Source organism: Dicentrarchus labrax, unplaced genomic scaffold (genome assembly GCF_905237075.1).
Source record: "Dicentrarchus labrax unplaced genomic scaffold, dlabrax2021, whole genome shotgun sequence".
NCBI lineage: Eukaryota > Metazoa > Chordata > Actinopteri > Moronidae > Dicentrarchus > Dicentrarchus labrax.
The window spans coordinates 26,256,967-26,275,170 of record NW_026136714.1 but is presented as its reverse complement, the minus strand read 5'-3'; the positions used below and the strand labels follow the sequence as shown (position 1 = coordinate 26,275,170).

At 41.1% G+C, this 18,204-nt stretch overlaps 1 protein-coding gene across 5 annotated transcripts in view; it reads left to right on the top strand.

Annotated features, from left to right (window-relative positions):
• The window catches only part of LOC127375830 (tight junction protein ZO-2), a 111,883-nt gene that overhangs the window by 68,683 nt on the left and 24,996 nt on the right, over positions 1-18,204 (top strand). For all 5 annotated transcript variants that reach the window (XM_051422149.1, XM_051422152.1, XM_051422150.1 and 2 more), the window contains exons 2-10: positions 307-360; positions 3,596-3,720; positions 4,053-4,155; positions 7,409-7,925; positions 8,415-8,518; positions 10,526-10,679; positions 17,092-17,197; positions 17,583-17,701; positions 17,957-18,020. In XM_051422149.1, the coding sequence (XP_051278109.1) occupies positions 307-360; positions 3,596-3,720; positions 4,053-4,155; positions 7,409-7,925; positions 8,415-8,518; positions 10,526-10,679; positions 17,092-17,197; positions 17,583-17,701; positions 17,957-18,020 (1,346 nt within the window). The remainder of the gene's footprint in view (positions 1-306; positions 361-3,595; positions 3,721-4,052; positions 4,156-7,408; positions 7,926-8,414; positions 8,519-10,525; positions 10,680-17,091; positions 17,198-17,582; positions 17,702-17,956; positions 18,021-18,204) is intronic.

Here is an 18,204-nt window from a genome sequence, read left to right as displayed (position 1 = left end):
ACGAGGCAGGTTCACTGAGAGAAGTCAAACACTGTGTATCAGGGCTGGGTGATGTGTCTAATATATGAGTTATTAAAGGGTGGATAACAGTGTATAAAGTAGAATCTCTGGATATGGATAGAAGTCAACTATGAGTCTGTAAAAGCACTGTAAAACATTATAGATTATTGGATGATTCTTTACAATATCTCTTTATTTTTTTAGGGACTCATTATTTACTTTGTTCACAAAGGCCTCCTGAATTCATTCTGCAGCTGGTGTTGAAATCCAGTGTTTGCTAACCGTGTTGTGTCTGTGTTCCTACAGAGCTCAGGGATGGAAGAGATGGTCTGGGAGCAGTACACAGTCACTCTGCACCGGGTGAGTTCACTCACTAACTGTTGTTAAAACAAGAGCTCTGCATCTATCTATTAATCAGCCTGGTCAACCCTATTTAATCACATCTAAATGAAACACTGATCACATTTTCTCAATTACAGCCCATTAAATGTGTGTTCCAACAATGGAATAAATTGCCATTATCTCCTCCAGATCATATATCTACAGTGCAGATGATCATTATTCTAAAAATAGACCGGCTCTGACCCTAGCTAACTCACCCTTGGGCTGCTCCACTACTTATATTCACATCAGCAACCCCGTCTTTCAGAAATGATCTTTATGTAAAACTAATGTAAAACAGCACGAAGCATTTAGAAAAAAAAACAGTATTATCAACACAGTAATAAGAAAACATTGGTATTGTGTACACACACACACACACACACACACACACACACACACACATAATATCTATAGCATCACAGCAAACAACTATTTGCTATGTAAATATATAGTGGATTGAAGGTGTCCTGAGCAGAGAATGACGTCACAATCCCACCCCTTGTTTTTGATCCCTGACCATTGTTTACTTCTCCGGTCCAGCGGCACGTGCATTTTAGTGCATGTGAGTCTCTGCGTGTGGAACTGTTCTTTAAACAGAGTGACTGACGCTGCTGTTTTTCTCCTCCATGTCAGTTAATTAAGAATTTAATTTGACCAAAGCAGAGATTGTGATTGTTGGAACAGTGTAAAGACTAACAAGAAGTTTTTTGTGAGTTTTTATGTCTGTGTCCACTCTGAACGAAGTTACAATGTTACTGGTAAAATACAAGGTAAAATTACTGTTTTTGTCTATGGAGTCTGGTGGAGAGTGACAGTGATATTAGGATTGTTTCTGGTTAAACAAACGCTCTATCTCTGTAGGGATCCTTTCCATAATGTTGTCAGACACATATAATATAATATAGTCTGAGCCTATCAGTGGCAAAAACAAGCACTTTCAGTGGATGTAATTTGACTGTTTTGCGAATATTGTCACATCTAACTTGTTATTTGTGGCGTTGTTTATTACAACCAAACCAGCATTGGTGATTGCTGGAAAGACTGTAGAAGGAGTGGTTTTGGTTTGTGTCCAAAAAACCAGTGAAATTCCCTGATGTTCAGTACCCACTCGATACCACGGTATGTCCCAGTTTTCTTTAGATTTTTGCCCCCAATCCCCATGTAATATTGAATATCTACTGATACTCCCGATCCAATACTTGTATTTTACTTAATAATACAGGTGAATAGCTCTGCATTGCATTCAGAAAAAAATGTCCTGCTACCTTGCTGTTCCTTAATATTTTTTCATACATAATATATTCATATTAATATAGCCCATTTTATATAAAAAAAAACCAAAACTCTCTCTGTAATCTTTTTTGATCTTGGCAATCTGGTCTTGTCGCTGTGTATTCGCTGGGAATTTCTCTCTCCGTTTTTATAATGTCCTGCAGAGTTTGTTGCTTCATTGCAGCCTTTACCTGAGTTACCTGAATGAACTGGATTCTGCTGAATGTTTGTTTTCTCCATCTGCACGGATTACATTAATTGCTTTTAGCTGCTTTTTGTTTGCGGGGCTTTTGTTGCACTTGCAGTGGCGTGGCAAGTGTGCGGCTGCTCTCTGTCTCCTCTCTGACCCGGAGCTCTCAGCCCCGCCCGTGGCGGTGTTTCACTGCGAGTAGGGCTGAGCTCCTCGTCACACACACACACACACACACACACACACACACACACACACACACACACACAGAGCAAGCAGAGAGCTGACGATGGAGCATTGTGCACAAAAGCTTCACTGACTAGAGTGGCATATACACCGATCAGCCATAACATTTTGAGCACTGTAAGGTGAAGTGAATAACACTGATAATCTGGTTATCATGGCTCCTGTCAGTGGGTGGGATATATTGGACAGCAACAGAACATTTTATCCTCAGAGTTGATGTGTTAGAAGCAGGAAAAATGGGCAGTGCGAGGATCTGAGCGACTGACCAAGGGCCACATTGTGATGGCTAGACGACTGGGTCAGAGCATCTCCAAACCTGCAGCTCTTGTGGGGTGTTCCCGGTCTGCAGAGGTCAGTACCTATCAAAAGTGCTCCAAGGAAAAGAACCAGAGACAGGGTCATGGGGGGCCAAGGCTCATTGATGCACGTGGGGAGTGAAGGTCGGCCCGTGTGGTCCGATCCAACAGACGAGCTACTGTAGCTCAAACTGCTGAAACAGTTAATGCTGGTTCTGATAGAAAGGGGTCAGAACACACAGTGCAGAGCAGTCTGTTGGTATGGGGCTGCAGAACATTATTGACAGAATAAAACAGAATGTTATGGCTGATCGCTGTATACTGCTCCATCAGGTCTGGGAGAATTGCATCCTCGCACTGTAGAAAAAAATGAGTACGGTCATGTTTTCAAAATTTTGGTATCAATTTGGTACCGAAGTATTGGTTCTCATGACATCCCTACTGTCCAGTATGAAGTGTGTTTTATGATTATCTGTTTGATAAAATGTTTAGTTTTGTCAGTGGAGTATGGTGGCCCATAGTGGAGATGTTGTTGTCTAGTGCAACATCTAGTAGCAGTGAATCTCATGTATAGCCTTTAATATTGAATAAAAGTCAGTGCTGACTTGAGGCCCAACACATAATCTGTCTTAAAGTACAAGTGTTGTAAAGTCTTTCAGTATTTTACACAATATCTTTCCCTATTCTAGCCTTAAGCAGGGTTTATAGTCGTCTTATCCTAAGCTCTTTTGAGATACAGTCTTTTATACAGTCTACATGTGAGACACACCTCCTCTCTGGTGTCAAAGTCCTGTGCACCTCTACCACCTCCCTACAACTTCTGTGCAGTACAAGGAGGTAACACATCATCATTGAGGAAAATTACAGCAGCAATCATGTTTCCTTCAAAACTTACCAAGTAAAACAATTAAGTTGTTATTCCGATCTTCTTAATGAGACAGGGATGACCAGATCAGATGCTGTATATTTTGCAATACACATGAAGCAAACAATCATCCTAGCTGGATAGAAAAGACAATAACTGGGGGGAATTCCCTCTGTCAGCAAAACCAATAAATACCATCAGAGTTTCAGAAACAAAACAATGAGCACCTCAGTAAGTGCCTGTTGGAAGGTAGCTGACACCAGTTTAAACTCTCAGCCCAGTTTGGCTCAGTGTTTTCTGTCTGAATGTACTGTATTTACTAATGGAGTTCTCTTTCTGCAGGACTCTAAGATGGGTTTTGGCATTGCTGTGTCAGGTGGGCGTGACAACCCCAACGTGGAGAACGGTGAGACGTCAATCATCGTGTCAGATGTGCTGCAGGGAGGACCGGCAGATGGATTACTCTTGTAAGTCTGTCAAACAGTGAGCAAAATCCTCCTCTGTGGAAAATGCTTCAAGAATGACTGAATTCCCCGCTGTAGAATCCACAACCTCCCCACACAGCTCTATGGCCATGAATGTTCTCCCCAACTGTACGCAAGGTCAAAAAAGTACAATACATCATTATCCCCAAGATGATCTCTGTTGACAAAGCTGACGAGCCATAAATCAGTCTAGGACAATTTTCTTTCTGCAATCAAGTTTAGTGGAAGTACACACAGAGCAGGACTGTGTTAATTATTAAACATTTTTACTGTTGACATTGATTTTTATTTGTGTGTATTGTTTTTTTGTCCAGTGAGAACGATCGTGTCATTCAGGTCAACTCCATCCCCATGGACAACGTGCCTCATTCCTTTGCTGTGCAGTCCCTCCGTAAATGTGGAAAAGTGGCCAAAATAGTGAGTATGAACCATAGAAAAGGAAGACACAGAGTGTTCTTTTGCAGAGTAAAGGTGATGTTTGTAGATGCTCACAGCTCTGAGTCACACTGTCAAAAGAAAGGTAAAACATGATGGTTTCTCAGGGGGACCTTTGTTAGGACAAGCACCATCTGTGAGTCACACTGCACAATGTGTCAGTCAGTGTGTTTATTCTTGTTAAGCACTGAATCAGTCTGATGGAGCTTTCTAAATATCACTATGTACCTCTCCCTCTGTCGCTGCCTACAGGAAAGCTCTCATATCCCGTGCTTAGTGGCAGGTGGTGGTCGGTAACATTGCACATTTTATCTTAAAAGCAAGGTAGCCTTTACATGTATGTATGTATGTATGTATGTATGTATATATGTATATATGTATGTGTATATATATATATATATATATATACATATAATTGTAGACATCATTTTATATATTATGTTGTCAAACAGAAAAGGGCAATAAACATGTTAAATCACAATATTACCAACCCTGTTAAATAATCAGTTATGCCATTGCTAAGCTCACAGTTACCTAGTATTATAGTAACTGACCATGCCATAAAAAAAAATTACTATGAAGGAGTGCCACAGTTAAAAAAAAAAAAAGAGGTTTTTCTGGGTAGTGGAAATTGTCTTAAAATGAAGATGAGAAATGGGATATGACTTCCAGTAGTCATACCTCCAGCCTGCGTTCCAGTGAACACAGTTGGCCGTGTTCGTACAAACCAATGATAATTAACTTAGTTCTGGGAGCCATCAGAACTCCAACAAACCTCTAGAGAGCTACTGTGGAAGCTGTCCTCCAATAGGAGTTTTACACCAAATAAAAAGGAAATAGCACTGGTTTCCTGTCACGTGGGGCAGAGCATTCCAAAAACTGGAAGTCATTTTGTTTTTTCTCAAGATTGTTGTGATTGTGAGCTTGGCTGCTGTGTGAATTACTCTGCTACTGGTCAGTTTGGAAACCTCCTCCACCCATATACTGCTGCCTTTAGTCAGTGGAGACGGAGCAGCTGAAAGGTCTGAGGCAGATCACTGAGTCATCGCTGCAGCTCTGCAAACACAACAAACACTACAGAGAGATGGAGGGAGAGGACACACCCTCAGCACCAAACAACACTCTGAGTGGGAGTGTGTCTTGTGACTAGGGTCAGTGCTGTTATGCTGCGACCTACTGTACACCCCCACCACACACACACAGTGCAATGCAGGGTGATAACGACTCATTTAGGAGTTCTTTGTTAAATTTAGTTTAGCTGCTTCCATTTCCACACACTGATCACATCTGTCAGCAGGATCATTACAGGTCTGTGTGTCATGTAAGAAGCCATACTGTTATCATAACAATAATTAACCTTTCCTAAGCCCCGCCTCTTTTTGCTTTGTGCTCCAATAACACTCGGTCAGAACCAATCAGCTTTCTCCTTTCCTGTACTCGTCTGTGTTGAAAAGACAACCCCGCTTTGAAGATTAAAGATATAAGCAACATATATATATAGTATATATATAGTCACATCTTAAGTCAGCTTGTGAATGTACGCTAACGCTAGCTTACTAGCCAGCTAATCTCCATCAATCATTAGTTAGCTAGCTAATTTACATCAATTATTAGGTAGCTAGTTACATTTAAACGTTTCAGTGTCTCCTGAAACATAAAGTCAACATAATTGACCCTTTTAAAGCATATTTATGATGTTGTACAATACACTTAGTATGCTGTATAAAACCATTTGGTGTATTATATGTAACAATGTGGTGGGATATATATTCATATATGGGGTAAAAGAGGAGGATAGGGCCTGATGTGGTTTACCATTATTGGAGCTTATGCCGAGTCTCTATATTATTACATTATAAATACATTTTTATTTTAAATCTTGGAGAGGGGAGGACGAGAGCTGAGGACCAGAGTGCAGAGGAGCAGCACTCACTATCTGCTCTGTTGTAGCACTGTACATCCACAGGAACAGATTGTGTGTGTGTGTGTGTGTGTGTGTGTGTGTGTGTGTGTGTGTGTGTGTGTGTGTGTGTGTGTGTGTGTGTGTGTGTGTGTGTGTGTGTGTGTGTGTGTGGTTTTAAGACTCCTGCACAGTAATGCCTCAGGTTTTCAGCCTGGCTGCCTCTCACGCTGCTGCAGCTCTAAAAGTAGCAGCAGTTGTCTCCCGTGTGTGTACCAGACTAATCTCACTGCTCCGCACAGTTAAATATAAAAGCCTGACATGTCGAGGGAATCTGATTTGCTTTCACGACATCCAGCTGCATCTTTATTCTCACTCCTGTCTGAGAGAGAGACATAGAAGCCATGTACTTTAAAGCTAGGTTTCTTTTTTATGTCTTTCTTTTAGATTTTTTTTTTTGGTCTAATTGAACAAACAGGTCAGTCAACAAGAAGAACAAGTAGATACACATTTTTGACAAAATATTCCACTCAAGGTCCACTAGCTTTTTCTAGAACTTTTAACCACATCTTGTGGCCTTAATTAGTCTGTGGAGCTTGCTCAGTTTCCATGGAGTTTGCTGTGGTGTCAACTAGAAGTCATTTCTTTTTTAAAATGTAACGAAGAGAATGCAAAAGTACACAGAGCACAGATACAATCATTAACTGATGGTGTGCAAAAACTGAATGTCCAAGCAAGTAGTTCTCAGTTTAAGCTATTAGTTGACTAGTCGTTGAACATTTATGAAATTAATTTCATTATTTAAATATTTAAACAGCTCCCCCCCCCTCTCTCTCTCTCTCTCTCTTACTTTCAGTGATGAATTTCAATGTTCATGATGTTTGGGCTTGTTGAGTGAAACTGTGCATTGATATTCAGGTTAATGATACTTTGGAGTATTGATATTTGGATTATTGATTTCTGGTGTATTTATGTTCATGTATTCCTACGTATAGATATGAAAGTTTCCTAATTTTAAATGATCCAAATTGGAGATTACCAGCCAACCAAAGTTAGTGAATGCAAACTATTTGGTTTGCTACTGGGGAAAAAAGGAGTCATGCTGTGGAAAGAAAATTGAGCTCCAGGGTTATAGTGACATTATCCACTCTTATATAATTAATAGTTTTAAATATTTAGAAACAAAATGTGTTTAAATAAACAGATTTGTAAAAAATAGTCAGCGGTGTCAATGAATGGGTACTTGAGCTCCTCTGAGACATATTTTTGAGACCAAAAAAATGTTTTGAACCACTGATGTAAACAGTTTTACATGTTTTATTCTTTCTCTGTCAGACGGTGAAGAGACCTCGTAAGGTCCACTCACTTAAACAGCCCCCATCCCCAGGCGCAGACAGTCAGGATTACGCCCCCTCCACCCACTACTACGACGCTGACAATGACAACGGCTGGTACCCTAACGAAAGCCGGGACCACACCTCTGACAGCAAAGCATACCTAGACCCCGAGTACAGGTCGGGGCGAGACTACAACCAGAGAGGAAGAAGCCGGGGAAGGAGCCAGGAGAGGTCCTCGCCCAGCCCGGAAAGATCCAGGAGGGAGGGTAGCCGGGGACGAGCCTTGGACACCAGTGCTGACCGTCAGAGGTACCACAGCCGAGGACGTAGCCCCGGGGACAGCTACCGCACGGAGGACAAGTACGAGCGAGGAGAAGGAGGAGGAGGAAGAGGAGGGAGGTACAGGAGCAGGGACCAGCTTAATGACAACTCTCCATCCCCAGAACCTTCCAGAGAGCTGGAGCCACTGGAGAAACCTGTCAACGTCCTGCTGGTGAAGAACAGACCCAATGAAGGTAAAACACATCATGCCTGCCATGGCTGCCCATTTGACTCTTGATCCCACAGAAACAGAACCAACACTATTATTTTTTGGTTCCAAGTTTTTCTCAGAGCACAGTTAAACACATTACAATAGAGTTGAATTGACAGCTATCTGAACATAGGCTTTCCTAAGACAGGACTTGTACTGGATTGTATTAGATTGTACAGGGGTTTCTATCGGTCTTGTCTCTCAGTGTATAGAATAGAACAATGTATAGAGCAGGCAACATTTTGAGAAACAGGAGTGAAGAGAACGTTAACAGCACAGGGATAATTGGATCTTTTTGTTCCATTATGTATCAGTGTACTGAGCGCTGTAATGAACCACTTGACTGCAACTGCAGATGCAAATGGTTCAATATTGAAGTTGCTAACTTTAGTAGACCATTTATGTCTTCTGATATCTTCAATATCTAATGATATCTTCAGCCAGTACACCTGTTGTGTGTATGTTTTTGTAGAGTATGGTCTACGTCTGGGGAGTCAGATCTTCATCAAACAGATGACCAGTACAGGCCTGGCTGCCAAGGACGGGAACCTGCAGGAGGGAGACATCATCCTCAAGGTGCACACACATTAATTCACAGTGCAGTCCCATTTATCATAAGTCTTCCAGCACAGTTCACAACCTGGGATCGCGGGACCCTCCAAGGGTTCCTAAGGTACATATAAGGGATCACTAGAATGCAAAAGAAAACCATCTTTGTTTTGTCCGTCTTGAGAAGTTTTGTTTATTTTGTTTTTTTCCTGTGAAATACTGGATACTGTCACATCTTTGGGCCATTTAAAACCTTTAAAGGAAACAATCTGAACAACAAAAATCCCTCTTTGGTTGAACAGATCATTTGCACACCAAAGCCATAACCTGTGATGACAGGTTATAAGTAGACATTGATATAAGGGTTCACAATCCAAAAAGACTGGGAACCACTGATCTGATTTGTCAGTGCACAGCTCATGGTCCTCTGTGGTTTTCCTTCCTCCTGTCCCAGCTGAACGGGAGGGTTTGGCATCCGTATCCAAGCCTCCGTCAATGCTCTGTATGGCCATTGAGAGGGGTCAGCCATTCTTAACCGACCTTGTGCCTTGATTTTGTGAAACCTTGCAGACTGCTAGGACTCCTTCCACAAGGACAGTGTATAGAAACAGCTGGGCTATGTTGTTTACATGGTTCAGGGACAGGGGGTAAGACCCAGTCTTCTGCCACCTGCAGGACACACTACAATACAGTATTTCTTTTTATGCTGGCTGGGCTGCCTCAACCTTGAAAGTTCATGTGGCAGCTATATCTTTAAACTATGGCCTCAGTGATGGAAGGCCAGTTGGTGTGCATTTCTGGCTGACACAGTTTCTGCGCAGTGCAAAGAGGGTACGCCCCCCCCAGGTTAAAGTGTTCTCCAGTATGCCCCCTGCCACTGGTCTTGCAGGCCTTGAGCAGTCACCTCTTGAGCCTATTGCATGGGTGACCTTCAGAAATATAAAATATGTCAATGGAAACTGCTTTCCTCCACACACACATCAGTCCTACGTGTCTTCAATGGAAGGCAGCGAGCGTGGAGTGACACTGTGGCCAAATATCTCTTTTCTGGTCCCTAGCCATACTAATCAGGCCATTAAACAAGACGCATACCAGCCTCCCCCATTTAGATCAAGGTGGAGGAGCAAATTAGCTGTGTCCAGTCCATCGTTGTGGCTGTACAGTGAGGCATCTCAGAGCTTTAGGCGAGGGACAAGGGCAACAAGGCAAAGGACATGCACTGTCTAAACAAAGGCTCTCTCACTGGGTTGTTAAGACAATCAAACAGGCTTATGAGTTAGCAGGTAAACCTGCCCCCGCAGATGTCATCTGCTATTCTACCAGGGGTGTGGCAACATCCTAAGCAGCAATGAGTGGGGTGTTGCTATTGGAGATCTGTGCAGCAGCATCCTGAACAGCACATTGTACTTTCTTGAGCTTTATATCGCCTTAATGTTGTTTCTTGGTCTACACTGGCATCAGCTTTTGCTTGAGACATCCACTTTTACTGCCACTGGCAGTCAGGAAGGACTGAGTCAGAACAGACGTTACAGAGGTAAATATGGTTCTGTAATTCCTGGATGACTGCCAGTCATGCTGGTTACTCGGAACCTATTAGGGCGAGAAGATTCTGAGAGATCGGATTAGGCTACCATGGAGATATATCCACTTAGTTTACTGCCACTGGCCGTTATCCAGTTTGTTTGATTTTTATTTATTTATTTTCATTTACAAAAAAACCTCCTTGAGATCAAGTTTTTCTTGGTCAAGACAGGTGGCAACAGCTGAGTTACATAAAATAGATGACACAATACTGTATATAGTGTGTCCCAAAAATTGTAAAATCAAAGATAAAATGTACAAAGTACAGATCCCCAGCCTCTAATATGAAGTTGAAAGAAACACCAGGTTTACAGAGCAAGCTGACTGGCTCCCTTAGTGAGAGTTCCCACAGCCTCTGACTGTGTGTGTGTGTGTGTGTGTGTGTGTGTGTGTGTGTGTGTGTGTGTGTGTGTGTGTGTGTGTGTGTGTGTGCGTGTGCGTGTGTGTGCGCAGATCAATGGGACAGTGACAGAGAACCTCTCTCTGCATGATGCTGGAAAGCTGATTGAAAAGTCGAGAGGGAAGCTCCAGCTGGTGGTCCAGAGAGACCGTCGCCAGATCCTCGTCCGCATCCCCCCCCTCGCAGACTCTGACTCTGACAATGATGGTGAGTCACTGAACGCATGGCCTGACCAACAGGGTTAGTGTTAAACCACAGGGAAGTTCGTAGTAGTTACCATGTGGTAGAGGCAGGACTGCTGGGTACAGTGTCTCCCAAAGGTCTGAAATATACTATACTATATATTTGGATTTCATTTCAAAATATATATTCTGAATTTTTATATTTGTACTATTCACATAATCAGAGATCTACAGAGACTTCGGATGTCAAAATGTTTCTTTTAAATTTAATCAAATCAATATATTAACTAATATGTAACCTCATATTACTTAGCTTACAATATACACAGACTGCTGCATGTTTATCTAACCAGACATCCTGACTGAGTAAAGTGTGTCTGTGGGAAACACTGTTTTTACAGATTTGTAACAGTTTTTGTAACTCCACCAAACTTTGGTGTCCAGATCAGAGGGAAGTTGATTTAAGGCTGAGATTAGAGTTAGGATAGGTCATTCAGTTTTAAGAGTTGACATGCTTTGTTTAATTGTCAAGTGAGGTCAATCAGATACTAATATGGTACAAATATATATCATATGCACTGTTTTTGGTCCATAAAAGTAATAGATGACTAAAGAAATAGAGATCATCAGATCTGCACAAAGATGTGGAGGTTAAAGTGTGCCACTGGAATAATTATAGATTTTTTAAGGTCAGTAGGTAAATAAAATGTATTCATTAAGTTTCTTTAGAAACAATGTATATAATGATTGGTTGAATTGGACTGAGTCATCAAAAGTGGTACCACTGGCTAAAAGTCAAGAACCCATTACTCAATTCAAAGGAGCAAGCTGTTCAAAGACCTGGGAGCAGCTGGAGAAATGGTTTTAATTCTGCAAACTTTACTCTGTGCAGTATTTGACCATATAAAAATATAAATAACTATTAAAGGTAACGAAAATACATTTTAAAAAAAAATGTGTAAATGTGTATAAAGAGTGTTTTTCCTACAACCTCTAACATTAACAGTTAAATTGCAGTTTGGTACCCGCAAACACATTCAAAAATAAGTAAAAAATAAATAAAATACCTATTTTACTCAGCTTTTGGAAGAATTTCTCTGAGATAGAACTAATGTATCCAAAGGCCATTCATTAATAAATAAATGCATGAAAGCAAAATAATGAATTGGACATAGTAGTTAGCATATTAAGATTATCATGATTATTTTTGCTTTATTATGTATTATTGGAGATACAAATCTAATCACTCTAGAAATGTTTTAATGACATACTTAATTAATTTTAATTAAACAAAGAAAAAGTTAATAATTATTTCTTGTGACACACTTGAGCCTCCATACAAACACATAATAATGAATGGAAGGATTTATAATTAATAAAGCAAAATGTCCATTGGCATTACTTCAACTGTTCCCTGACACGTACAGTTACAATCATGTTTAAATACGCAAAAGATAAAAATATCTGGCATTAAAGCGGCTCAAAATAGCACCTGAAACTAAGCGGTCTTGAGTTTCTGCTTGCAGCTGCTCAGCTACTGTGTATCTCCCAAAAAGAGAGAGGGCACCAGCAGGTCAGGATTTGCTCAAGACCCTACTGTGGGCTGAAATGTCGTTTTAGGAAAAACCTCCAGCTCCTGGTGTTGAAATCTGCCTAAAAAGTGAACTAATCATTTGAAAGTGCTCATCTTGACAAGCAGAAGCGATCCCTGTAATCGCTCAAAAGTGCCATCTTTGTCTGTGTTTTCTCTTCCAGATAATATGTCATACTTTTAGATGAAGGACCACCCAAGACACAGCATGTGTAACAATGTTGCCTTTCTCTAAGCTGTAAAACGGCTGTGACACAACCTGACTAAGTTGTAAAGCTTTCACACCTTTTGCACTTCTCTTTATACTGCTCTAAATCCTTTTAACTTTTTAATACATGATTCATTTTTCTGAATAAATAAACACATTTAAATCACTATGTACTTTGAATTGTGTGATTCATTAAGAATAGAAGTTGAATTATGGCAGTGGAAAAAGCCTTCAGATGATTTTATAATATTGTCTGAATATTGAACCATGATGTTGCAAAGGGTGATGATTTATTTTTGTGAATACAGAAAGTTGCATGACAAAGCGTGGCTCATAAAGTGGGTAAGATGTTTGTTGAATTTTCATTGTAATAACATATTAATGATTTGTCCTAACAGTGTAGCAACTCGCCGTTGTCTGTCCAGGTGGTATATCTGAACTATCTTCACCTCCCTGTTGTCTCTTGCTGCATTTCCATTACACACAAACATTCTCGTATCATGCTCACACCTCTCATTTCACTGACAGGGTCACTGTAATATTTTTAGATTTTGCTGCATCACCACTACACCTTACAGTGGCTGTGTGTAAACCTGTGTGTGTGTGTGTGTTTTGTATTTATTAATATTTCTTATCTTTACGAGGATAGAATGATCTGTTCACAGCAAGGTCTGTGGATCAGTTTTCGTTGATACTTGGTATTGGACTGCTTTACATTGATGTTTTCCTAATAGTGTGGGCACAGTATTCAATACAGTGCAATACAGCATCATCAAAAATACACAATCCAAGGCCAGGTTGCTTAAACGTACTACAAGGTAGGGGTGGGCGATATGGGCAAAAAATAATATCTCAATATTTTTGGGGATTTTGGTGATAAGAACAGTCGATATCCTTTAAAATGTGATTAGAATTGTCTGAGCTGGACTTGTGTCCACCAAACGCGTTTACAGCGCTGAGAGCGCTCAAAAACTTATTTTCCGAGCGCCCAGCGGTGTTAAAAGTTGAACAGATTTCAACTTGAAGCGCTCTGAGCGCTGCGCTAAAAAAAAACCGTCTCCGCTGACATCTTTTTACCGCTGAAGGCGCTTAGCGCTCTGAATGCTGAAGCCCATAGGATCCACATCTCGGCACTAAATCATCTGAAGTACCGGTAGCTTCAGGGACTGGAGGTGCTTGCATTTTCTCTCTACCATCACAACGCGCTGCTAAACTGTTGCAAGGAGGATTCTAGCGAGAGGTCACGTGATCACGTAGGCCCACTAAACTTGTGACTGAATCCTGCCATGCTGTAGAGAGCGCTGCTGCACCGTGTATTAATGGATGTGAGGAGTTTCCGCGGGCGTTTCATTGTTTTTGTCGAAGTAATTTAAATACTCGATAATGGAAATTTGCACATCGTCAAAACAACAATGACGATATTATCGCAAACGATATATATCGCCCACCTCTACTACAAGGAGTTTTTAACTCTTATGGAACGGGCTCAATTTAATAGTGATGCCTCTATATAACCCACAAGAAACAACAAACAAGATCACCAGGGAGCACATTGGCTATTAGTTAGTTAATAAGTTATTCTTAATGCCTGCCCCACGGTCGGATTCCCCTTGAAATCAGTTAAACATGGCGGTGGAAACACTACCACTTTTGTCCACAGGGGCCACCAAAATCAAGATCAAATTAAAGTTTCTTCTAAGGGGTTAAGTAACTGTTGTGAACTAAAATAGTGTAGTTGTCACTTTTCAGGCACATGCTATTAAGAATGCAGGGAGTGGTGCAGCAGCTGACTCTGACTGTGTGTGTGTGTGTGTGTGTGTGTGTGTGTGTGCGTGTGCGTGTGCGTGCGTGTTGGGTTAGTAATTAGAGTTAATTCAATTCAATTAAATTTTAGTTGGGATGTCTGCAGGCTCTGATGGTTGTTCACCTGGAAGTACACAGATGCACCTCTTCCACTCGCTACAGCACTGACTAACAACTAAAGCTTTGTTCCGAGCAGTCACTCAGTAGTGAATCCACGTATAGAGGACATGAATAGTTTAGACCAAAGAAAACACTAATATCCACATAGGTTAGCTGTTTCTCTCACCATGGATGAATACATAAAAGAAGATTGAAGATGTGTAAAACTCCACTAGCAGCTGCAAACATTACACCCCACGATGTGAAACTATTTAATGGAACAACCAAACACTGAGGCAGTGTGATGTAGCCATTCTGAAGCTGTGGGGGTTTTATTAAGATGTTCCTGTAGGTGGTGGTAGAGGAAAGGTCATGGAGTTTAAAATTGAAAGGGCTCATTCCCTGAATAGCATGAATGTACTCAGCACATTACACAACAAACTGACAGTTAGATTTTGGTATTTCTTGTCAACAAGAATATCTTTTTGTCTTTTAACCTTTATGACAGTGTATTACTCAAGTTAGATTCTATCATTAATTACACCAATCAGAAATGAACAAAATGCCATCTAGTAAATCTGGCTGCTGAGGCACAGAATGCCTCCAGTACGCATGGGAACTGTGGCAGAAAGTGCTTTTTTAAATCTAGTAAAGATCATTTTAAAATGTGGAACAATGTTTTTGTATTTATTTGATTTGAATGAGAAAAACAAAATATACTTATTTGCGCAAACTAATTACAGTACCACCACAAACCACTAGGGATCAGCTGACCTCCCCAGTCGAAAGACCGTGCTGTACAGGCATCTGTCGTAAGCCCAGCTTGTTCAACTACTTGTTTAATTTAAAATATTTTCATAATATGAACTGGAATTTTTTTAGCTCTGGGCAGAAAGAAAACTAAAATTTGTCCTGATGGTGGCGCTAGGGCAAAGGTTAGGGGGTCACCAAAACATAATGATTGATTCTGTGGGAACCAGGAAGAAGTCTGTTTGCATCGTTGGTTGTGCACATTCTCGGAAATTAATGCAACACATCTGCGAAGCAAACTCTTGGTTAAAAAGCTAATATATATCCAGCAACAGAAAAAAACTCAGTATTGATTTTCTTTATGATGGCTCTATTGCTGAGTCCTTCACATCAACACACCATCCAAATTTGGTTCTGTGACATAAATCTGAATGCTGGATGTTGTTTCTGACATATTTGGCCGACACTTGCCGATATCAGGTTTGACACAATATCCTCACATTTCTCTTTTTCTTTCAGTCTGTCTCTCTCATCCTCGCTCTTCCATTTCAGTGTCTCATTCTTGTCAAACTCCATCGCCTCTGTATGTCCCTGCATGTAGAATGTCTCTCTAACCCTAATCGCACTAATTAACACGTACCAAATCGTACCTGGTGAAACTCGACCGTGCCTCTCTGACCTCTAACTGCCGCTAAATGAAAGGCAAAACTGATCTGCTTGAAGCCATGAAGGAATGCAGCAATGTTATTAAAAGTGACAGAGTTGTTGGCTGTTAAAGAGGTTTGTCATGGCGTGTTGTTTTCAGGGGGACAGATTTATCGCCTCTTTTTTTATTCTCTGTCTTTTATGTGGTCTCGCTTGTCATCTCACACCTGTGTCTTCAAATGTTTCTTTTGTCTCTGGTTTCTTGGTGTATAGGCTTCTGTTAAAAGCTTCCATCTTAAGCCTCCCTCCCTCTCTTCCGAGCAGTGCCACACTCTGACAGATAAAAGCAGCCAAATCAAAGACTCTGCCACCCATTCTTCACTTCAAATGAAAAAAAAAAAAATAAAAACATCAGTGGGAGTGAGTGAAGGCCAGGCGGTCTCTGTGGAGAGCTGGGCCTTGTGTAAGCACTTTTGACCAGCTCGTTTCTGGGTTATAAAGCAGTACGGATACTCCCATGAGGCCAGAGCTGCCCTCATACTGGCATTCCAGAAGTTGCCGCCTGAAACCTTAGAAAGCATTTCTTCAAAGTTTCTAAATTCCCTAGTTTTAGTCTGTAAAAGTTACAATCCTTATTATACATATTATATTAAACCCCATTTTTGATTTTCTACATATGGCCAACCGTTTCAGCAAGGATAAATGTAAGCTTCCACTACTTATCTGGATCTGGGGTTGCAATGACTACAGGCCAAGCAAGCCAGTTCAGATGTTCTTTGTGTTTATTTATAATAATTGTTTCTGTTGAGGGCAGTGGTGTCATGTGACCTGCAGTACTGACTATGGCCACTATGCCAAAATCGCCTTACTTTGATTTGAATTTGGTTTAGTTGACATCTCAAACATATACATGTATATCCTGTGAAACACTGCAACAAATACAGACATGTATGTCGAGGATAACACAAAGAAAACCTACCCTGTTCTAAAGAACTTGTTTTTCATAGTGGGCTTTATTTCAGAACAGAACTGTGGGAGCCTGTATTATTGAAATACATGCTTTTACCACTGGTAACCCAGGCGTCCCCAATTCAGTGTGTTTGAGTAAAAGCTGCTTTTATCTTGAGTCTTGAGCTGTGGCAGTTCAACTTCATAATCTCTAATAACGTCCTCAGTCTGTTCCGGGCTGTAATTAGCTGGTGTCGGGGCTTCCTAAGGCAACCATTTTGTACTGGTGGTGGTGGCGGTGGCACGCGGCCTGGACGGGGGGGATTTCGCTTGAAAGAGGCCTGTGTGTCTAATTGAGATGTCTGTTTGTCTGTCTGTTTGTCTGTCTGTCAGACATATCAGAGATGGAGTCATACCATTCCTATTCTCCCCCAGAGGAGAGGAGGTCCCGCCAGTCTGACCTGTCCTCCCACTCTTCTAATGAAAGAGACAACCCCAGGTAGGATGGACTTAAGCTTGGATTCCAGTTAGGTTATGTAGACTTGTGACTCAACTCAACTCGCTAATACTCGTTGGGTTGGTGGGATTGGTTAGGTTTAGGCACGAGGAGTGAGATTGGTTAGGGTAGGGTAAGAAAATGTTACGTACAGGAAATAAGAAAGTTAACTGAGGTTCTGACCGAGCCTTGCTCAATTGTTATTGGTGCACAGAACAAAAAGGGGCGGGACTTAGGAAGGGTCAGTTGACGTTATTAGGTGTCCTGTTAGTTCCTATTGCTTTCGTAAAATGTATGTATCTCCTACATGAGTTACTTTAGATGAGTTGCTCTGGCACCTTGTAGTTCCTTTAGAGCCTCTCATCCTGGGTTTTTGTGTGTGTAACAGGGAAGAACCCATGAGGACCCCCAAGATGTCAGCAATGGCCTCCCCCTTCAGAATACCGGAAGACCCCCAGGCCTCAGCTGGGCAAGACAAAGGCACACCGCACATTGAGGAGCCTCCAGGTTATTTCACGACACTACCACCTCAGTCTACCATGGCAGGGTCACAGTCCTAATATTAACTGATACCACATAACCATAACGTACATATAGCTTGCTGGACTGAATAATGACAGACTCTGTGGCATCGGAAACAAGCTGTAAACAAGTGTAATCTCCGAATCTTCATTATGTATTTACTTTTACTGACCTAACATGTTGTTGGCAGTTGTAAACATATGATGTTAACAACACTCCTTCTGATTTTCTTATCTACAGTTGCTGCAACAGCTACACCCAAGATTCTTCTACGGCCAAGTCCAGAAGATGAAAAAATATACGGGCAAGTTTTTCTTTTTCTCTCTTCATAGTTCTCTATACTTGAAACTTTACTGTGTTGTTTTTCTATCCCTATTTATTCATAATCACATGAAAATGTTAAATCCACCCCTACCCACACTAGTTCCATTGATGTGATCCAATTGCAGCAACATACCTGTACGTGATCGGCCTTACATTTACAGTAT